General features: G+C 36.0%; 1 protein-coding gene across 2 annotated transcripts; it reads left to right on the top strand.

Annotated features, from left to right (window-relative positions):
* Positions 1 to 262: 262 nt before the first annotated feature.
* PDLIM3 (PDZ and LIM domain 3) lies at positions 263 to 23,053 on the top strand. Of its 2 annotated transcripts, XM_010002459.1 has the most exons (8): positions 263 to 474; positions 6,491 to 6,642; positions 7,723 to 7,807; positions 13,887 to 13,954; positions 17,216 to 17,479; positions 19,943 to 20,070; positions 21,831 to 21,942; positions 22,603 to 23,053. In XM_010002459.1, the coding sequence occupies exons 1-8, from the start codon at positions 382 to 384 to the stop codon at positions 22,790 to 22,792; spliced, it is 1,092 nt and encodes a 363-aa protein (XP_010000761.1). In that variant the 5' UTR covers positions 263 to 381; the 3' UTR covers positions 22,793 to 23,053. The 2 variants fall into 2 exon arrangements, with proteins under 2 accessions (XP_010000761.1, XP_010000762.1); XM_010002460.1 differs by lacking the exons at positions 13,887 to 13,954; positions 17,216 to 17,479 and adding an exon at positions 13,260 to 13,447 and having other exon boundaries at positions 274 to 474.
* The last annotated feature ends 406 nt before the right edge of the window (positions 23,054 to 23,459 follow it).

The raw sequence follows: 23,459 nt of genomic DNA, 5'->3' as shown, positions 1-23,459 counted from the left end.
AACAGGGTTGCTTTAAAAGTCCAGAAAGAAGGACACTGCATCCTGAGGCTTACTGATTGTCGGGCTGAGGGGGACGCTGAAGCAGCAGATAAAGCTGAAGTATTTGTTGTCAACTTTCCAGCATTCAGGCTTTATTTGTCTGAGTTTGATACTCCCCTTTGTGGGTGGAGAAGCCGAGGGACTGGCTGACGTCACCCAAAGAGCAGGGATAAAGTGCAGTGCCCGCAGCTGCGGGATGAGTAAAAATTCTTAAGAGGTACACAAGGCCGGCTGCCCTGCCCAGCAGGTGCTCCCTTAACAGCTCCCTTCCTCCCACAGTGTGGCTCCTCACAGAGACCCAAGGAAAATAAGAACAGTAACCAAGAAAAACCAACGTCCAGAATGCCCCAAAACGTTATTCTCCAAGGACCAGCACCCTGGGGATTCAGGCTCTCAGGAGGAATAGATTTTAACCAACCCTTGATCATAACTAGGGTACGTACTCTTCCCATTTCCTTTCTATTTATTACTTTCATTAGTTATTGCAGATGTTTGCCCTTTACTTTCCTGGAGTTCAGAGATGCAGATGAAACTGTGAGCAGCTTAGCAAGTAGCTGCTAGTTCTGATGAGAGCCTGCTGAATGCTAACAGTTTTTACAAGTTTTCTGTGACATGTTTCTGGGATTGCTTTATTGGTCTAAGAGACTTGAACTGCATTTCTACTTATGCCTTAAAAATTGAATTTAAGTGCCTTGGCAGCAGGAAAACTCTGGCATGATTTCCTCAGGCATTCAGATGAGAAAATTAGTTTTGAGCCTACTAAAGGCCAGACCCCACTTTATCATTTTCATGACTAGCCTTTGTGATCACTGGGGTAAAAGACTACTTGGCAGCAGCTCCTCCTGTCTGGAAGCTTGTGCTTTGCAAACTCTGTGCCAACTTTACAAGATTAATCAGGCTCTCATTTAACTAAATCAAGTTCCGATTATTGTCAGCAAAAGCAACAGCATCTGTTTTTACACATGTAAAAGTTTTCATTTTCATGGATATTAAATTGGTGAATTATGAGAAAGTTATCCTGTTAGAGATAGTTCTTCGGTATCATAATTATAAAGGGACAATTTATTTACCTTACCCCTCTAATAAAGGGCAAGAATCTGAGCCTTTGTTTTTTCATGGATTTTGCGCTTTTAATTGCAATTTATGTTTATAAAACTTGATAAATAGAACAGATAAAACACTTGTCAGCTGCTCTGCAGCTACAGATATAGATCTACTAAAAAAAAAGGATCTATAATTTGATAATTTTTATATTTTGAAAATTGTATTCAACACACAGCAGATTAGAATTAGGTCTCCTTTTGCTGCTTTTCAGAACCTAAGACACTTCAACTGCTTTTTGCTTTTTTGTTTAAAAAAAACCAAAACAACAACTCCTGTACTATGACTCAATATATACACTATGCCTGGTATTAAATAAACACCAAGAGCCTTGAGAGATGCATACCACTGGTGATGCCTTACAGAAAATATATTTCTAAACAAGTCTACAGAAAGTTTCAGGACTAATCTTTCACATATTATATTATTAAAAATTAATTTAACCTAATCACTTATTCCAGATTTATACAACCATGAAAGATTTTACTTATTTTAAACAGAAGTAACCCAAAATGCTATTTTCTGACTCTATGTAGCTCCACAATGAATACTCATAAGACACAGCAAGACTTTGGAGGAACAACAGACAAAAACATTGAATAAAAAAGAAAAAAAATCTCTGGATGTTTAGGGGCTTTCATTGCCTTTTATGGGCCTCCAATAGAAAAATAGTTTCCATTATCTCCAATGAAAAATATTTTAGTGGTGTCTGGTTTGTATTTTCTTTGTGTTTAGATTAAGTGCAATGAAGTTTAAAACTGCAGTAACAAAGCATGTTACTATGAATGCCCTTTACTTTCTAAAGAAGAAATTATTTTGCCATTGATTCATACCTACCAAATGCCTCACAAGACATAAGACATTGTTTTTTAGTATATTACAGAAATGCTCAAAATCACATTTGAAGTAGAACTTTGAAATAAAATATGTAGAGGGAAAAATGACAAGTTTGTTTCCTTAGCTCAACTTCAAGAGCACTTGACATTAGATTTGTTTAAAATTAACATTTTGGTTACCACAGCTTACATTTAGAAGAGTTCTTAAATAAGTATTCATGTAGTACCCCTTAAGAAGTACTGAATATTTCTGAAGATTCACATGCTTTTTAGAGCCAAGGTGTTTCCTCTGTAGAAGGTATCACCAGCAGCCCATTCACATTCAGCTTAACTGTTCTGACAAGAAAAAAAAATATTGAATAAAACAATAAATGAAAATTCTTTTTAAACACATTATGAATAAAATAATTGGACAGGTGATAAGTCTGGCTTCCTATAGTCCTTGTTTGACAAGCAAAAGCTTTTACCAGGACTTGTGAAGAGAAACAGACAACATAAGAGATCGTCATCCACCTGTCTAAAAACAGATGTCATCTCAAAAACCCATCTGCAATATCCCAAGCAAGGCAATTCTCTTGACTGTTTCAAGCAAATGCAAAAACCACAGACCATGGTCACTGGGAGGACAGGAAGAACAGGAGGCAACTAAAAATAGACATATTCCGAGTCTATTTAATAGAGTCAGAAACAATGAATTAACTACAAATAATGAAGCATTTCTTTAAATCCTTGAAACTTCACATGGTTGCAAAGAAAGTATATCAACAAAACTGAATAATAAAAGGAAACTGAGTCATTTCAGTCCATTTTGACCAGAAAAATAACATTTTTGGGTGAAGTGTTTAGAGAAATGCAGTCCTCAAATTGAAGTCATATTGAAAAAGCATTACAGAAACAATTAAAACCTGTAGAGGTTGGAAGGAATGGTGAAATATCAACTCTAGATTTAAGCTCTAGCTCAGTATAAATTAGATCACAATGCAAGTATTTATATTAACTCAACTTTATACTTAGTGACTCTGTCTTCAGGCATTCAAAACTCTCTTCAGAGAACACAGAGCCCAAGATATTTATGAAGGTTTTCCATCATGTTTTCATAAGTCTGTTAACAGATGTAAAGAAGTTTTCCGCAAAACTTCAACATTTTTGCCCCTCATGTGGTTAAATCTAATCTCTGACAATACCTGAATGCTCAAAATGTATCCTTATATTTATCAAAAACCAAGATACCTAGGATACAGGATCAACAAGTGTGCCATACAAATGTGTCCTGAAGAACAAGGCAAAAATTTTTCACAAAGCACCTGCAGAATCTCCCTCATAAAGCAGGGTGAGCAAGCAACAAACACTACAGTCATAATATGATTGTACATGTTCGAAATACACATTTAATGCCTCACTAATAATAAATGGAATCACATTATTGACGCAATCCTCTAGATCAATATCATACACGTGGCATGGTGTGATCTTGCCCTGCACAACCTGCTGCCTTTATATAAACAGCAATATTTTTCTCTGTCCCCCTTCCCCACAAGTAGCAGTCAGTTTCCGTTGAAATACTGAGAGCTTAGGTCATCTTCCTCCTACCCCATCCTGGCAGCAGATCTCCAGCTCTTTCCATCAAACCCAGGAAGAGCAAATGAGAGTAAGGATTATACAGAGGCAGGCAGTTCTGCACCCCAGAAGGCCTGAGCAAGTATAGCTCAGCGCCCCATGAAGGCTCAAAAGACATTCCAGAAGCCTGGAAATATTTGATTGTGAGCTAAGGAATAAAATACAGACTTTCTGCTCCCTTTCCTAGAGTGACAGTCATCTTCCTCCTACCCCATCCTGGCAGCAGATCTCCAGCTCTTTCCATCAAACCCAGGAAGAGCAAATGAGAGTAAGGATTATACAGAGGCAGGCAGTTCTGCACCCCAGAAGGCCTGAGCAAGTATAGCTCAGCGCCCCATGAAGGCTCAAAAGACACATTCCAGAAGCCTGGAAATATTTGATTGAGCTAAGGAATAAGAAATACAGACTTTCTGCTCCCTTTCCTACTGAGTGACAGTAGCCACATCCACTCATGGAGTGGTATCACTGCAGCTGGTGACAATATGTTAAGAAATGACAAAGGACCCTGCACTATTACCAGTAACGCAGAGTGGGTTAGGTCCTGCACAGCTGCAGGGGAACATACTGTACTAGACAGATACCCTACTTTATAAGGCAGGATCATTATCTCATTACACTGCTGAAGTATGCCACAGATACAGTAGATTATTTGTGGTGGCATGTAAAAAGTGTAATCTACCAAGTAACCTATATTAGGGTAATTCAACCAAGTTTACTCTTGAGAAAGAACCAAGAACAGCTGGTTTTGTCCATTTTGGGTATTAGAGAATCAACAGTCACACTCAAACGCTAGGACTTCTGCTGCAGGTTGTCATTCCACGCATGTCCACAAGATGCTAAGCAAAGTCAGGAGCTATTCTAGGTTAAAGGAAGAGGCATTATAGCAACTCTATTTCTGTTTTCTTACAGTGATGTAAGAAAGAAGTCTCAGTGTAGTTCATTTACACTTACAGCTGTTGAGGTTTGAGAAACAAACCATTCTGGAGACTTCATACTTAGAATTTAAGAGCAACTCCCTTGATTCATACTCAAACAGATTATTGAGGCATCTCAGCACTTTGTTAAGCACACAATACACAAGAGTCCATTCTTTTGGAGACTGAGGGGCTAAAAGCCCCCAGCTGACCTCCAGTACCCATTTGGAAAGTTTGTCTGACTTGATACTAGCACATGCACGGCAGTTTTATACAGTGGAGGGGGGGAAAAAAAATAAATTACCTGCTTGAATAGAGAAAAAAGGCCCACAAAACACACCCTTAAGTTCTTTGAGCACTCAGACCCATCTACAAGAGATGGAGAGTTGGAAAGAGAACTACTCTATTTGGCTGTTTGCCATTTTTTTAATACTAATGTCGTTCAACACACATCAAAAAGAGTATTTCTATTTGACCTTGATGCTGACAGTACTGCCACCTTCAGACACAGATCTGCCAGGTTCACCATCGCTGAGGTACAGAACATACTGGAGGTATAATGGGCATCTTACACTCTTCCTCTGCTGGACAACTGGGAAACACCAGAATGTAAGAACATCTCCATAGCATAATTTTAAGTGCTCCATAAGAATTACTTTTAAAAATTGAGATACCACTTGCTTTGGCTGTAGCAGAACCCATGGTGAGATAAATTCTCTCCAATAGCTTTTTTTATTTCATACGTGGCACAGATGAGAGAACTGAGAACTCTTACAAGTAAGACTGTATTGACATCTTTGTCCTTCACACTAGGATTCACTTACTTAAAAATAAGAACTTAGTGTTATTTTAGATTAATCAACCTGTCCCCTTTGTTCTACTGTTCCAGAAAAGCTGAATCCCAGAACCTAATGTGCTACATCCATGAACTCCACATTGCTGTCTTGGTTATCATTGGTCACCTAAAACGACAATACACACCCAAATGGACCTAAATACCACTCAATGACCAAGACCTGTTTAAATGGTGTGGTGTTATGAGAAGTCCCCTGTTTGCAAATAAAAGCTTGCAATTCTAGAACAAGTTTTAGTAATATCTAAGGTCATGGCCTCTCTACAACAGTTATTGTAAAACAGAATCGTGATGCACTTAAATTATTTTAACCATGATACAGAAGATTATCAACAAGACCAAAACAACTTAAGCATACAAAGACAAGTTTAGGGCTATTTCTGTGAACATCACTGACTTTGGTATATTGCCATGATGTATGAGTCACATTACACAGATCACCTTGAAGGATCAGGGCCACTGTTACTCAAATGCAATGAAACTTAGAGCCTCGCACTTTAAGGAGTTCAGAGTCTGGATTAGACATTAATAAAGAGAAAACTGTCATTTCAGTATTATTAGCATATTTATGGTTCTTTAACAATAAAACATGAGAGTCCAGGCTAGCAGAAAACGCACTAACTGATGTATTTGCCCTTAAATATGGTAAGACAACTGGCTTTCCATATTGTCCTGTCTATGACACAACATGCATAAGAACATTAAGTAGCACAATTACTTCACAGTTCTATTCTTCTGCTCTTGCCTAGACTTGTAAGGGAAAAGCTTAACTGTTTTTGTTTAAACAAACTACACGATGGCAGTTGACACAGAAGATCAAAGACAAGTTCCAGTAACTAAAAAAATCAGAGTGGAAACTCTTTAATGCAGAAGTAGGAAGAAAGTTTTCATCTAATTTGAATTTAAAACAAATAAAGCATTTTATGGTGATCTGACAATAGAACTACAGGAGGCTTAGAAGAATTAAGAACTCACTTTTTTTTTTTTTTAAGCAATCATATAGATATTTACAGGCCCACTCCATCAACCCAACAGGAAACAGCAAAGCACAGTGAAATTTATTTTCTGCATCAATTTTCAGGTATGCATGGTGTTTAAGCAGCTACATTTTGTTGTGCTTTTTTTTTCAGATTACACCTGGAAGCAAGGCTTCAGCTGCCAACCTGTGCCCTGGTGATGTTATTGTAGCTATTGATGGTCTAGGCACAGAGAACATGACACATAATGATGCCCAGGAGAGAATTAAAGCAGCTGCACATCAGCTTTGTTTGAAAATAGAGAGGTATGTGTACACATCTGCTTACTTCTGAAAGAAGATACTATTCAGCCAACTGATGATACAGTGCAACTACTTTAAACAGCTTTAAGAATTTCACAAAAACTTTAAAATTACAAGCACCCAAACATACCTCACCAATTCCAGATCAGGCAAGCCTCCCCAAACATTGTCTTCAGGGGTGCTAAAAGGATAGTTTCCCTCAGGCTACTCGCCACATTTATTGAGCTGTGAACCATACCATCTACTGCCTCTGCTGACTCCACAAGTCCTGTGTTTGCTGACAGTAAACAAACACTCTCAGCTAGCTGCCACTTGTTCAGTTACTTCTCTGCTGTAACACCCCCTCAGCCACAGGTGCTTCTCATCGCCTCCAGCACAGTCAAACCTACTAATTTATCCTCCCAGTCAAGGAAAGCAACATCATGTCAGACTTTCGTAAGAGGTGACAAAGCAGAGGACTTAAAGCCAAACTCCTTGATCACAATTGGGTCTCAAAGCAATTAAAAAACCAAAATAAACTAAAAAATCCCTGTCTTACCTGAACTGCAGGAGCCCAGAAACTTCTCGCATACATTTCTCTCAACTAAAGTCACCAGGAGAAGCAACCTGCATATTCTCATCTTTTATTTTACTTTTTTTCTAGAAGGAGCATTTTCTAATTACTAGAACACACATCACATATTAAAAGTTCCTATCATTCTTATAGTTAATTCGATATTATGTTGCAGATTTATATGTCATTTAACAACTCTCTTAGGAACCAATTTTCAAAATATGGCAAGTGAAATTGTGCCTATGGAATATGTGCATATTTTAAAAATGCTAACTTCCCTTTGCATTTGGTTATTACTAATAAATTATTTCCCATTGTTCATAGTATATGCAATTTCTTTTAAAGTAAATACATTTCTATATATTATTTACATATAGTGCACATTACATATTATTGAAGTATTTCTATTTCAAATAATTTAAAAAGCATGGAACAAACTGCAAATTTTCAAGCTGCATTATATTTTACAGAGATATATACAACTCTGTAGGAATTCAGGTTGTTTAAATTCTGTCTTTCTTTATTTCTAGGTCAGGAACTAAATTATGGTCCCCACAAGTTTCAGAAGATGGCAAAGCACATCCCTTCAAGATAAATTTGGAAGCTGAACCACAGGTATGAATTCTTAAAAGTTACCTAACCGTTTCCATTCATCTTTTTACACTCTAAATTATCTCCCTTCTGGTCACTAAATTTTTTAAACAGCAGTTTGTCCATTATCTGACAGTTTAAGCTAATAGGAACCATCACAATTATGATATGTATGAACACCATTTTATCTGACTGGGTGTTTTTGATTTTTCAGCTATACCTGGAAAAAGCCATTAACAAGTTCTCATTTTCTTTAAAGCTGGATATGTCACCATAGTTTTATTATGGACAGAAAACATCTCCTTTTACCCCAACTTGGTTAAATAGCTTTAACTCTTTTAGAGATTCATCATCATATGAGGAAGTTTCTCAATCAGGAAAAACTATCAGGTACCAAACAATAACCACATCACATCACAAAAGTCACTGTAATGTATCCATTAAATAGATAGATCCATTAATACTGGGTCTCTTTACTTCCATACAGTATCATACTACACCACAGAACTCAAAGTGTACAAAACCCATGCACTGATCCTTAAACAAACTGTTCACCACTTCTGGCCAGTAAAGTCTTGATCATTGTATATGAGCAAAGCAAATCCAATCATTTACAATCTTCCTTTCTCTTCAAACTTGCACCCAGTGCAAGGCTAGGAGCCAAAGCCTCCATATTGTTAATAGTTAATTAGCTAGCTAATGTCTACGACTAGTGCTTTACTCCTTTGTCATTCCTCTTTAACCTATGTGAACATTTGCTGTTCTCTCAAGAGAGGGAGGGAAGAGTATTCTGCTGATTCTGGTCTCCCAGGATCAAAGCAAGTATGTCAAAGTATTTATTTTGTGCTGTCCTAGAAAAATGTGTGAATTCCATTTCAGTAAATCCTATGCAATTCTGTTCTGTTTTCAAGGAGACACTCCCAAACATGAACATGGTCTTTCAGTGTTCCAGTTCTCTCTTTTTTCCAACCTAAAAATTTGCATTAAGTGATACAGCAAATATCAGCAGAAACAACATAGCCTCTTCAGCAGAAGGAGATAGTATAGTAAAGAAACAAAACAATTTAAAATGCATATTCTTGCAGAATCCCTAGGATATACATAAAAGAAATAGCAATGGAGTAAATTCACTTTAAAAGCTACAGACAAAACCATGTAGGCATGAATAACAGGAGAGCAATTCCTTTGCATGAAAGCTGCGTTCCTAAAAAGGACAGTTACTTAAGAATAAATCACAGCATTTCACTAAGTGCTATTTGGCAGGCTATGAAAAAGTAGTCTCCATCGGGCAACCAGAAACAACCAGCCTCTTCATTTTAGTATGTCCACCTTTCCCCTTCCTAGGCAAACCAGGAGTACTGGGTTCATTTAATTAAAAATAGGCCTCAGAAAAGTAGCAATGCTTGTCAGCAAATACACTAAACCGTTATAAGAATTATTTACATTTTAGATTAAATTCTTCCATTCAAGAACGTGCATTACTCTGATCTCCCTAAGGAAAAAAATACAGCCTCTTTTTCTACAATTACGGAAATTTTAAATTAATTTTGCTATGTGTTTAGTCACAACATATGAGACCTGGCAGCATGTATACCAGTAGGAAAAACATTACAACATCAAAGTTTCTTTAACACCAGATGACAAACCGTCGCACAACTATAACCTGTTCTGTTTATGTCATATTAAAGTTTGCTGACATCTAACAATAAATAAAGGCACTGATGAATAGAGAAATATTCAAAAGCACTATAGTATTCCTTCAAATGTAAAACTGTGTTATCCAAAAGTTGTCTAATGTGCAGAAATGGAACGCCACTGAGTTCTATTAAAAATATTTATGCCATTTGTATAATAATTAAAATTACACAAAAGTTCGTAGATGTTATCATAAAATCATAGAATACCAGGATGGAAAGAACCTCAAGGATCATCTAGTCCAACCTTTCTTGGCAAAAGCACCGCCTAGGCAAGATGGCCCAACACCCCGTCCAGCTGAATCTTACAAGCATCCTAAATTGGGGAAATTATCACTTCCCTGGAGACATTATTCCAATGGCTGATTTTTCTCATTTTGAAAAATCTTCCTCTTGTGTCCAATTGGAATCTCCGAAGAAGTAACTTGTATCCATTACCCCTCATTTTTCCATGTGAGTGCTTTTTAAAAGGGAGTCTGTTTCTTCTTCATAGCTGTCTTTCAAGTACTGGAATATAGTGATGAGGTTTCCCCCAAGCCTTCTTTTCTCCAGGCTGAACAAATCCAGATCTCTCAGCCTTTTCTCTTATGGCAGGCTCCCTGATCCTTTGATCATCTCTGTGGCCCTTCTCTAGACCTCTCTTTCAAGGTCCCTTCCAATCCCTAAGATTCTGTGATTCCGTGAATCTTCACACCATAGCACACTTCTGCATTTGGCTGAGCAACCCCAAAGAGTCATCTGGAGATTGATACAGGCAATTGTCATAGCACAGCGAAAGCTCTCACTATTTTTTTCTCTGGGAAGAGAAAACTAAGAAAACAATTCTCATAAATTACTTCTAGCAATAAGCAGCTGACTGAGAGCCAATCGTGAAATATAAACATTCCCACATAAAAACCAGCCACCTAATTTCCTTAGTCTGGAGCAACCACTACCATGATGCATAAATCATAGGAAATAACACACTACTTGAAGTATTACTATTACAATCACATTATATTTGGTATAAAAGCAATTTAGAACAGAAGTCTCCAATAATATAATTAAGAAGAGAAAATAAAACAATCTAAATGGAAAACTGTATCTTACAAAATTATTTTTAAATCCTTTTTGCTGCATTGTAAATGTAAAACAATATCATAATCTGTATTTTTTTTTTCTCAGTTAATGAATTTGTTTCCATTGCTACAATTTCTTGAATTGCTTTTATTTGAGCTTTTTTGTTTCCATATTTGCCTTTTAACATTTTTTTCAGTGTGAGTAGGCTTTTGGCCATGAAAGACATAACATATTCCTGGGAGATACAAATACATTATACTCATAGATGAGTATAAACATCTAAAAAACCCAAAAGCCACTATTCTAAAAAGTAAGATTAACCAATTATAATCAAGTTTTGAAGCAATATACTTGTACCAGTCTAGTTTTGAGGACCAACCTCCTCTGCCATAACAGCATTCAGGGACAAAGATTTTAGTCACATGATACCTCCAAAATGTAAACATCCATGTTCACAGTGATTATCCCCAAGGAATGCCATCATATGGTCCATGTTGGATGCATTTTGACAGACTTTCGGGGCTACATTCATTCTATTCCTGATGCCTACATCAATGCAAAGTGTAGTTGGCCCTGCAAAAAGGACATCACTCTGCTAGGGGGAAAAAAAAAAAAAAAAAAAAAAAAAAAAAAAAAAAAAAAACCAAGTCCAACAACAACACTGTAATTGTCAAATATTCCTGATTAGGAATTTCAACAACCTCCAGTTCTCATTTAGCTATTGAACTAAAGGAGGAATTTTCAGAGATTCAAAGAGATCAAATAAACACAAGAGCTGGACTATTTTTGCTGCTGTATGTTCTGTCACTGACATTTTATATCAACAGAAGAGTTAGAAGGAAAACAGAAGTTTAACTAACTGCAAATATTTATTTCACAACTGTTACATTGTAAACATGCTATTATGGTGCCGCATGTCTTCTGTGCTGTTCCTCTGTCAAACAGAAATAAAAAAGGTGATGAAATTACAATGCTCATGGCTGGTTTTGCTTGTTTTGTATCATACATGGATTTAAATTAATTTTAAATACTTTGACATTAATATCTTTCATTAAGTAGACATGATCCTAAACACTAGTAGATTATTTCCATCTACTAATACATTTTGTTAATTGCAACCCAGTTCTATCAGACAGAAACAGGGAACTGCAAGTTAAATCTTTGTGCTCATTTATCTGATTGTTGCTTTCAGTAGCCTTTTACAGTGCAATGCTGCTAAACATTTTCATTTAATAAAACTGCTTTTTTACTGTTTGCATTTTCTGGTTGCACATTCTATATGACCATGACTTTTCTTTAGTTCTGTTCCTAAATATGTCTGAAACTGTTGTTTTAAACTAAAACAAAAGGGCCAATTCATATTCAGGTTTTCATAATTTTTATAAACAATTCACCAAAACATTGAACAGAGACTAGATATTGTCTGAGACAGGATATAATGCTCTGAGAAATGAAAAACAATCTAGAAATGTAAAAAATGTGTCCATGCTTACCTCATCTGGCCTAATTATCTTGATTTATTCTGTGGATTTTAGCATTCTAGTATCTATTTTGTTTTTGTTAATAGGTTGTATTTGTTCTAACTGGAAATTTTTCTAGCATTCCTAAAGGTTAAGGCAATCTAAAAAAGGCATTTATGCACCAAAAACCCCACTTTTTTTTAGCAGAACAGAAAACAAGTTTGTACAGTCTGCAAGACATAAGCGAAAGACCACAACTGAATAATTCTAAAGCTGAATATGTTGGATGTGTCACCATTTAAAATATGTGATCACAAATACCAGACAGCTCGAACTGTAATCAGTGAATAAGCCAAAAGCTCTTTAACAATTTGAAAACAATCCTATTCAGCAATATCAGAACTTAGAATGTTTATATGTTATATAACACAGTGGAGTAAAACATAAATGTAGAAATGGTCAAGCCAATCACTCCTAACCATAGAAGAACGTCAAAAGTTATCTGAAAGGTCATCTGAGATTTTGTCACCAGATCTTACCCGGATTAATTCCACTACTGGAGGAAATTATCTGGGCCAACAATAAATAAAATCATATTCCAGAAATAAAAAAAACATAGGCAGAATTCTTTCCAATTTACCCATTTCTGGGTTTCACTTATTTATAATTATTTCACTTCAAATTATACAGCATCAAATTTTTTGAGGTACAGGCATGCTTTCTTGTATGGAAAGAAGAATGTCCTCAATCTGACGTACATCCAAGACTAGTTCAGTTAAAAAAGTTAAAAATTATGTGTTTTCTAGGCAAGATGTTTACAATAAAATCTTTATACTTTTATGAGTTCTTCCATGAGTATGAGACAAAAAAAGCCAGAGATTAGCACTAAAGCAAAGCAGTTAAGCTAACTACACATCAAAAGTTTCCAACAGAAGAACATAAACAGTGTGAAAACAAAACAATACAACAGGTTACAATAATATCCATCCCTCCCATCTCTTCCTAAAGTTGCACGTTATTTACAAATGTGGAATGCCTTATGTTTGCCCTGGGGAAGGATAATTATACTCTCTGAATGTGTGTGGCTAAGTAGTATATGGAAAATTCATGGGAAAATATAGTATGTTTGCACCAGTTAAAAAATACCAAAGTTGCAAAAGTAAAAAATGCAGAGATTAACAATACTGATGTTGTCAGTTTTACTCATTACTAGCTTTGGTGTGCATTGTAGCTTTGTGTATTTTGTCTGCCTATCATGTACAGGAATTCAAGCCTATTGGTACAGCTCACAACAGAAGGGCCCAGCCTTTTGTTGCAGCAGCAAATATTGATGACAAAAGACAGGTAGTGAGCTCCTCCTATAATTCTCCAATTGGGCTATATTCATCTGGCAATATTCAAGACGCGCTTCATGGACAACTGAGGGGTCTCATTCCTAACTCATCACAAAAGTGAGTACTGGTATTTACTTATAGTATATGGTCATTGGTGGTATATGTTCTGTTTTCAATTTAAAAGTCCAGCTCTTGATGTTTTTTTCTGATAATCAAGAGTTAATTGATTATCCCAAAAAAAAAAAAAAAAAGTGATAAATTAAGCAATCTTTTTCCAACAGAAAACTATCCATTCAGCCTTGTAGTAGCAACACTGCAGGTAGCTACAATTTGTCCTCTAAATTGGGCTGCAACACTACCCACCATCCTTCTCTGGATCAGCCACACTTTGTTCCGCTTCTGAACACTGAAGTAATCCTGTTGTGAGCACCAGGAATGTACAACCTAAATGCAGTTACATCACAGTTACAATTTCAACACTTTGTTAGCTACATATGAAGTAGAAACAAGCATTTATAAGTCAAAGAAAGTTGTTTTAACCCTTTTTTCTTTACAGGATATGAACTACTTTGAACACAGGCATAATATTCGTCCCAAACCTTTCATAGTCTCGGGACGAAGCAGGTTATAAACTCTTGAGTGCTGTGCTGGATTTGGATGCATGGTGTTATTTTTTTAATAGATACTCACCATTGACATTAATGAAGCATATTGATGCATTTGAAATTTACTTACAGCAGTACATAGCCTAACACTGAAAGTGAAAACAAAACCAAACCCCTGAAATGGCTGAGTTGCAGAGATCAGGCTTGAATTTCCCATTTCTGTTTCAAAAGAAAGCAGGTCCCCACTCCCGTCTCAGTTATACTGATATGAGTCTGAAGTAACCGTTTTCATGAACATGATTCACTTTACAGCATAGCACCTGATATCACACGCTTATAAATCCATGGCACCCTGAAATTCTTCTGTTTAAATGCAAATACATGCAATTTGTTAACTCGCTAAAAAAAAAAAAAAAAGATAGCTAGTTACAGAAGTTATCATCTAGGTACTTGAAGTTTGCTTTTCAGCAGACCTCTATTCAGAAGGAAAGCTAAAGTAAAGCTAAATTAGAAGAAATATCTGATGCCACAGACATGTAAAGCTCTGAAATACAGAAAAGCTTATAGATTTACATCCATCATTTTAGTTTAACAGTCATCTGTCATAACTGGGGATGAAATACCTCACTTACCATTATTCATGTTATTAAATACAGAGGGGAAAAAACACTGCAAAATCTGTGGCTAAAAATGCAAGGAATCTTGGAAGTGCCTGAGTGATCCAATATACTGTGATACAGCCCTTTACCCTTTCTAGCAGTAATGGTTTTTATCACTGGATTTATTTTTCTGCATTTAATTCCAAAAGTTTAAAATGCCTGCATTTTAAGTATACTCATTCAAGTCTGACAAATTAGGCCAGAAAAACAGGGTACTTGATTCCTGTGTACAAAGGAAAAAATCTCCTATGGGTTATCAGTTTTGTGAGATGTGTTAAATTTTTCAACCACCTGAATGATAAAGAGGAGAATGTAGAAGATGGATAGAGTCCATTCCTTCTGTGACTGTTAATCTAAGAACAGTGCTGCAGTGGAGAAAAGATGCCCATCTCTCCTTGCAGTCTCATGCTGATACAGAATAAATGACAAAAATAGGCAGCACTTACATACTGTACCTGAACCAGGTACCTAAACTAGGTACCATTTAAAGGTGCCTAATCAGATTTATGGAAATCCAAATAAGCATTTCAAGAGCCTAATCTCCTAATTCAGAAACCTCAACTACACAATATTTTCCTTGAAAATACTGACACAAATGGCCATTTGCTAGCATATTAGATGGGGGAAAAAAACAGCAAAAATTAATCTGACAGTGATGTAACTAGTTTCAGACCTTAGTTGTACAAGGTTCGTCAGGTGTTCTAGCACTGGAGAAGTCTTTGTTTACAATATACAGCATCTCTGACAAAGAGTGTTGCACCTATAAAGCCTTGGTTGTCACACTGTTTGTCTGCTACTTTTTAATCAGTTTGGCTCAATATACATCCTCTGTTAAACACAGCAACAACCAAACCACCACCCTGGCTGCACATACCCCTTCAGGACAGAGAGCTGAGGCTAAACGGAACTTTGACTAAAAGAAGAGCTGATTCTGGCCTGTTTGAGCTAACAGATTAGACACTAGCAATGGTCTTGGACTTTACTCTGGCAAAAGTAATTTAAATTTATATGTAATGTATGGTCATATTTTATTTATACTTATAATTTATTCTGTTTTAACATTGCTTTGGCTGCTTATAGCAAGAGTCATGCTTTTTGTAACCTCTCTTGCTACTTTCTGTTTACTAATACTACCAGCACTAACAATACTTATTCTACTGCAAGATCTAAAGGCAGTTTTCTTTTAAAAGAAAATACTTCAATTTTATAAGTAGCCCCCATGTGAATTTTCTGGCTGACTTATGTTAGGTAATGATGCAGAACTCTACTTTTGCTTTAAGGCTTGTCTACCGTTTCTGGAACTAACTCTCCTTTTATCTGTTGTTGATGTTAGAGTATATATTTCCCTTTACATTTTTAAGAAAGTGGTCCTACACAAATTCCCCTCTGAATCAAAGGGAGAATTTGGTTCATCTTCTCTGCCCAGGAGTAGCTACTGGGTGGAGTACTGTGCTGTCAACCTGAAAATAGAGTTTTATTCCAGGTTTACACAGAATGATTCTACTCTGATAGGCAGGTTGGAGGAAACAGATTATGTATTTATCATCTCACAGCCCCAAACAGCATATAAATGATAACCAATGACCGTGGAATGCTGGGTTACCTGCTGTTACACAGCAACAGCAAAGAATATCCAATAACAAAGAAAGCCTCTGAGGGGCCATGGAGAAAAGACTGATGTGCTCAAAATAGTGACACTGAAAAAGGCTTTAGGCTTAATTTCACATAATTTTATTAATTCTTTTCCAGAGATGTTAAATTGTTGTGCAGTAACTTTAGTAATGTCAAGCACCATTAATATTTCTTTTTTAAAAAATGTATTTTATATAAAAACTAGATGTTAAACCTACTTCAAAAGCAGTAAAATTAATTCTCTTCATATCCATTGTTCTTGTGAAGGACCACTTTCACTGGAAATACTGTAATTTAGAAATGCAAAAGTATGCCTGTCTCTTTTAGTATCTTTTCTTCTTTGAAATGTTCAACAAATATTAAAAACTGAAATACATTGTTAAGATAATTTTAAGTAATTAGCAAATAACTTATTGTAGAATTTAAGGAAATGTAGGAAATGTCACGTTCCTTATTTTACATTACTTTACAGTAGTCTCTTCAACTGTGGACTAAATTATTGTGAGGTGCAGGATAGAATGATGTGTCCAGGATTCCAGTACTGCAGGTGTTTATTCTGTCACTGGCACAGACAACACACATAAACTTTGTGTGCTACCCTGTTGGAGACATTAAGAATTACTCACCTAGAAAAATAATTTTAGGGAGTCTAAGTAATCCTCAAGAAAATATAGCATCAAAAATGTAAAGTAATATTATGTTCTGAATTATTCAATCTAACAAATAATTGTTACTATTTTCCAAGAAAATGCATGCCAGAATTTTCAGGACTGTTTTATAACTGGCATTGATACTTCCTACGGGAAAATCCTTTCCAACAAACAGATATACTTTTGCTTTTCTGTACTGTCTACACTTTTGCTTTTCTCTATCTGTTCTATTTATGCTTTCCAGCCTCGTTAACATCACCACATTCCTGTACTTTTGTCTTTATTCTCTATAATCCGATACGCGCCGCACACTCTTCCATAACCTGGCTATTAACACAGTGGATGCAGCACTCCTTCAGGGATTGACTGTGGCAGTGGACGCAGTACCCCCTCTTCAATTAGCACAGTTAGCTCTATCTGCCCCACCGAGCTGAAAGCAGTGTCTAAGATGGCCCCTAACATTCCCTTGGAAATGGAGCTTCCTGGTGTCAAGATTGTACATGCTCAGTTTAACACACCCATGCAGTTGTACTCAGATGACAATATCATGGAAACACTGCAAGGCCAAGTTTCTACAGCTCTGGGGGAAACACCTGTTATAAGGTAATTAGAGCTATATCTTTAATGTTTATGAATATGCAAATTTAGAATATACAAAAAATCATGAGCTTCAATAATATCACACTGTTTCTATTAAAATGGGTAAAACCGTTAGAGACAACCTATGACGTTTAAAGCCATTCAATATTTTCATTGAAATATTAGTAATGTATGATTTGTAACCCAAAGTATTAAAGGAGTCTTTCAGACATATTTATAAATTAATATTTCATAGGAAATAACCTTATATTTGTAGCTAATAACTGATTATACTACCTGAACTATTACCTGATTGACCGCCCCAAATCAAGTTTCTAGTTCACTCCAAAAGTCAAAACTATTTATTATTGTTATCATCATTATTTAATAACCATTTAATAACTTATCCTTATTAATAGTTAATAAAATATTATTAACTCAAATTTATTTCAACTCCTGAAATTCAGGTCATGAAGCTGAGGAAACCTTGTAGATGTTTAACATGTTCTAGATACTTAACTCCCATTCAGGACAACTCAGTCAGTACTACTAGCTCTTCTCTAAAACTATCCAGAATTTACTTTGTAGGTGTACTAATCCAGCTCTGACTTAGGAACTTTATCCATTGCAAAGACTAAAATTCAGGTAGGAACCTCTGGATAACACTGATGATTATACAATAAAAAGTTTTAATGCACTAATCAAGGAATAATTCATTGTTCACTTCACGCTTTATCTTTACTTTTGCATAATACTTAATTATTTTCTGATTTACAACAGTACTTAAGTTAATCATTCATAACACGTATGGTGTAAACTAAAGCTAATTATTAATACTTTAAATAGGCAATAGTTACTGGCACCAATGAACTTTCTGTAGCACCTTACAGAACTGAGCTTTTACTAACCATAAAAATCATATTTATACAGAAGTATTTAAGTTCAACATATCTGACAAAATCTTAAGTTCATTAAGTCTTTGCAGAGTGATGTTACTCTACTGTATGACTATTTATTCTCAATCACAGCAACTAGAGATCAATAAAAGAAAAATTTGCTTTTACTTTATTCTGAAATCATGGATTAAGCCCAGGGTAACCAGATTTCACAAATGCCTGTGGCATTCCCAGTTTGAAAACTGACTCTCTACATAGGCTCAAAATGTTTCTTTTGTTGTGGGATTGGTTTTCACTATATATGAACTGAGAAATGCTACCTCACCTTTGTATCTGCTTATTTGCCTTCTGTATATAATTGTATTATCACTTTTTTGATGTTTAGAAATATTTTAGTAAAGAGGAGAGAATCAAGGGTTTAATTAGCCACCAGTGACAACTGTAAAAACTAAACTCATTTTAAAAATTAAATTCATTAAAAGCTTGTGACAAGAGAAGAAAGTGGTGTAGTTTCTTCACCACATTAAAGACAGCTCAGAGAAATCTGTTGATTGATGGAGATGAAAACAATTAACTTAAGCAACAGGGGTTACTGCCCAACTGCCACTGCTCTTACTGTGCTATTTGGCAGCTTAGAAGCTTCTTTGGAAAGCAAGCCAAACCATATCAAGCAAAACCAGTCTAATTCCTTGTGGAATTAGTTGCTTATTTCCATTGGAAACTTACCTAAGGTTTAACAGAGAGTAGGAGGCCATTTGTAACAGAAAATTTAAGTTGGACAGTTATGTATTTATCAGTGAGATAATAGACTTCATTGAAGTCAGACCTTTCTAATAGTTCCAGTAGCAGTTTAAAATTTACAGATGCCACATTTTCAACCTAATTCCTGCCAATGCATATAGTCATCTACTCTTCTTCTCAGCTACTTAAAATGTTAATTATATTGATCAATTTAAAACATTCAGTACAGTTTAAAATACCATGAAATATTCTTGGCAAAATCTAAAATCTCTGGCTCACAAGTCATTGGAAATTCAACCATTAACTGTTTGGACAATAATTTACTTTTATTTTTATCATAAAATTTGCATTACAAAAAGCAAGCCATGTCCCATTCAAATTAAATTAATAATAGAATTTTCATTCATGGGTGTTAGCTTGCAATGCTTCCTGCTATGCAATATGTACTTCACTCTTATTGTCATCTCCTTAAGTTAAATAGGTAACAATAGGTAACAATCTTCTTAGTCAAATAATCACTGGTAATAATACAGCAGTTGATCACTGGAATACAACTGTTTTGAGGTTAAACACAGGTACCAGCCTATTTCCAAATGCCATTAGAGTCAGGACAGTAATTATGGAAATGCTTTTTTTACTTTTTAGATTTATTTTTGTAACAATTGCACAGATACTTCTTTCAGATCAAGAGAAGGCTATGTAAAGCAATGCTAGCTGGAGGAGAGTTTTTCAGTAGTTGTAGGAACACACTGTCTTTGTTTCCTGAATCCTACTGTATGCCTGGTAGAAATATTGCTTTGAAGTTATGATTGCTAAATTGCTTTATCTGCTCTTCCTCCCTGTGACACAGTGACCCATATCCCAACTCCGTGCCTCAGTCTGATGTGTACAAGATGTTGCATTCCAACCAGGAGGAGCCCAGTGAACCTCGCCAGTCTGGCTCCTTTAAGGTGCTCCAGAATTTAGTCTCCGAGGAAGGTGGTTAATAATGACATTTTTACCTGTTCATAGCATTTTTTAAATATCTGTGGGAAGGGGGAATCTGAGAAGAAAATATGTGAGATCAGAGCTGTAAGAATTTCTGAAAGCCCAACTCATTCTGAATCTTAAAGACAGCACAGCAGCCTCGTAACATTTTCCCCCTTGCTATGTCCTGTGTGAACATAATGGAGTGTTAATCACATTTTTCAGAATCTCTTCTTAGATTTTAAGATTGTTAATATAATGCATGATACTGAATGATAAAAAGTTGTGTGTGAGAGAACTTTTGTGACAAGCTGCATATACTCCTGACATCAAGAAAAAAAAGACTCTCTTCCACATCTGGGAAAAGAGAAATTTAAATCAGCTCCTAAAATATGTTTCACCCATCCCCTCTTTATTCTAAATAAAAATTGAAGAGGAGAATATAAATTACAGTTGTATTTTCCTCAAATGAATAAGTTTTTTAAATGACATTATTAAAGTCTGCAAGTTTGTTATACTTACAGTAAGTTTGAAGAGTAAAATAAAATAAAATTAACCTAAAAGGTAAATAGTAAAAAACTTAAATTTTACATCTCAGTATTTGCCAGAGAAGTAATAAATACATATAATTGTCTGTATATAGCATTGTGGGATTTTACTTGGCATTTTCTTGATTTTGCTATAATTCATAATATAATATATTATGAATATATTATTATATATATTATATATAATATATTATAAATATATTATTATATTTGCATATAATTCATACCATGTTACTAATCTTTACTAATTTGTTGTACAGTTAATTATATAAAGAAGAAGCTTTCCAACAGCAGGTCTTAACCATGTTATGTTGCAATGCTAAAGCCAAATCCTCCCCTCTCTTCTCCTATACCCAAGACCCAAGAGAATTAGATTGTGTATGAGGCTGAGAGCACCATGTGTAATCACAGAACGATTTAGGTTGGAAGGGACCTGAAAGATCATTTAGTTCCAACCCCCCTGCATGGGCAGGGACACCTCCCTCTAGGTCAGGTTGCTCAAAGCCCCATCCAACTGGCCTTGAACACTTTCAAGGAGGGGGCATCCACAACTTCTCTGAGCAACCTCTTTCAGTGTATCAGCACCCTCATAGTGAAGCACTTCTTCCTAATGTCTAATCTAAACCTACCTTCTTCCAGTGTGAAACCCTTACCCCTCCTCCTATCTCTATATGTCACTGTAAACCATCCCTCCCCAGCTTTCCTGCCCCTTCAGGTACTGAAAGGTCACTGAAAAGTCTCCCTGGAGCCTTGTCTTCTCCAGGCTAAACAATCTCAACTCTCACAGCCTGTCTTCATAGCAGAGGTGCCCTAGCTCTGTGATCATCTTTGTGGCTCTCCTCTGGACTTATTCCAACAGGTCTATGTCTCTCCTGCACTCAGGGCCTCAGAGCTGGACACAGTACTCCAGGCAAGGTCTTGTGAGAGCAGAGAGGAGGGAGGGGTAGAATCACTTCCCATGACCTGCTGGCCATGGTGCATTTGATGCACCCAAAGATACAGTACTTTTCTACTTGCTTTTTGGCTACAGCTACACAGTATTTTTGTCAATTCAGAAGAGGTGGAATCTGGCTCATGAAACTTGTGAGCCACAAGTATAAAGAAACTTAATTGTTTGTTGATAAAAGTGAAATACATCCAGAAGTATATTTACAGGAAAAGGATTTGACTGCATCAGATGTTTTTATATTAACCTGTACTTAACAGGATTGTTTTGGTTCTCAGATGGACGCCCTGCAGGCACAAGAAGTGTGAAAGCACCTGTAACAAAGATACCTTCTGCCATGCCTGGTGTTCAGAAAGTGCCACTGTGTGACAAGTGTGGGAATGGGATTGTGTAAGTAGTTTATTTTTAGTTATAGAAACCTCTAGTTTGAGCACACGTTTTCAAACACCACCACGGACTACAGGAATGCTTTCCAAGTGATGGCCTTGGTCTCTGTCTGCACTAGCAGAAGAATGCTTCTAGACAACAGAGATAAATATACATGGGTTTAAATCCCAAATTATCAATCTATACTTTAGACACTTCCGATTCAGATTATTTCTGTTTTGACTGTGTACTATCAAGGCTTTAATTAAGATCTCTCAGGACCTTTTGCAAGTCAATCATTAACACCTACCTATTGAAAGCAGCAGTTACCTCTGCTGCATTGTCTCAGTATTGAGGAAAAGAAACAGCTTTTAAATTAATTTTGTCACCGTTTTGATAGGTTAGACTCTACTTTCTGTGTTGTAACCAACCTAACGTGCTTCTTCAAAGTCTAGTTTTCTGATGAGCTATTGAATTATGTGATCAATTCTACAGCATTTTATGTGTTGTACTCAAACTCAGATTCCAACATTAAATTCTGTATTAGTTGGCAAAACCACTAGATGAACAACCTAAAAGCCTTAATATAAATGCCTAGAACTTATTTTGAGTCATACTGTAGTTTCTTCTCACTTTAAATGCATATGAATTAATTGTGGTTTTATTTTCATTGTTTTCATATAGAGGAACAGTGGTGAAAGCACGTGATAAATACCGGCACCCAGAATGTTTTGTGTGCTCTGACTGCAATCTGAACCTGAAACAAAAAGGCTACTTCTTTGTGGAGGGCCAACTGTACTGTGAAGCTCATGCTCGAGCTCGCATGAGGCCACCAGAGGGATATGAAGCAGTTACTGTTTATCCAAAATGCTAATCTTACATTAACACACAAATACATGCATGCACACAAAAAGCCATTAACAGCTTAGAACTGCAGTACAAGTGTCAGGACCTCTGCCTGATTCCAAAGTAGCAGCTTTTAAACCTTTTCTTGTGGGATTCTGAGGGAGGTGGAAGTCCCTAGAAGCCAGCAGTAGCATATTATACCAGTCAAATTCTGCTAAAGTACTCTCTTTGAAGTTGTCAATATAACTCAATGAAGTATAAACTAAACCAGCTGTACTGGAATAAAAAAAGTTAAACAGCTGAGGGGTTACATGATTACTACAGCCTATACATAAGTACTCTAATCAAGGCATGATAAACACAAATTAAGTATCTTTGCAAACACCAAAGCCATCAAAGTGTTACAGGCTGGGTCCTAACAAATGTAGAAACTTGACAGATCATTTGAGAAGCAGCTATTTTACATGGGTAGCACAAAACAAGCAGTTATTCATGTCTGCCTCCACCATCTATTATTCAACTACCATTAATGTCGGACAGAAATAGATTTTTGCTTACTTTGCTTTGAATTTGGGGTTATATTGACTTAATGTTCTGATGCAGCAACTGTGATAAGAAATAAATATCAAATGATACAATAAAAAAACTAGTATAATAAAGACTGTTTAGTAAGAAGCAAAGAGGAGATCTTTGTT

The sequence above is a fragment of the Chaetura pelagica genome, unplaced genomic scaffold (genome assembly GCF_000747805.2).
Source record: "Chaetura pelagica isolate M959 unplaced genomic scaffold, ChaPel_1.0 scaffold67, whole genome shotgun sequence".
Taxonomy (NCBI): Eukaryota; Metazoa; Chordata; class Aves; order Apodiformes; family Apodidae; genus Chaetura; species Chaetura pelagica.
The sequence above is the reverse complement of the archived record's forward strand: the minus strand, read 5'-3'. Positions and strand labels throughout refer to the sequence as shown.

Excerpts from the sequence above, each read along its gene's own strand:
- PDLIM3 (XM_010002459.1), top strand. The coding sequence starts at position 382 with ATGCCCCAAAACGTTATTCTCCAAGGACCAGCACCCTGGGGATTCAGG. Across the intron at positions 20,071-21,830 it reads GAATTTAGTCTCCGAGGAAG|ATGGACGCCCTGCAGGCACA; the intron begins GTGGTTAATAAT and ends TTTGGTTCTCAG. Across the intron at positions 21,943-22,602 it reads AAGTGTGGGAATGGGATTGT|AGGAACAGTGGTGAAAGCAC; the intron begins GTAAGTAGTTTA and ends GTTTTCATATAG.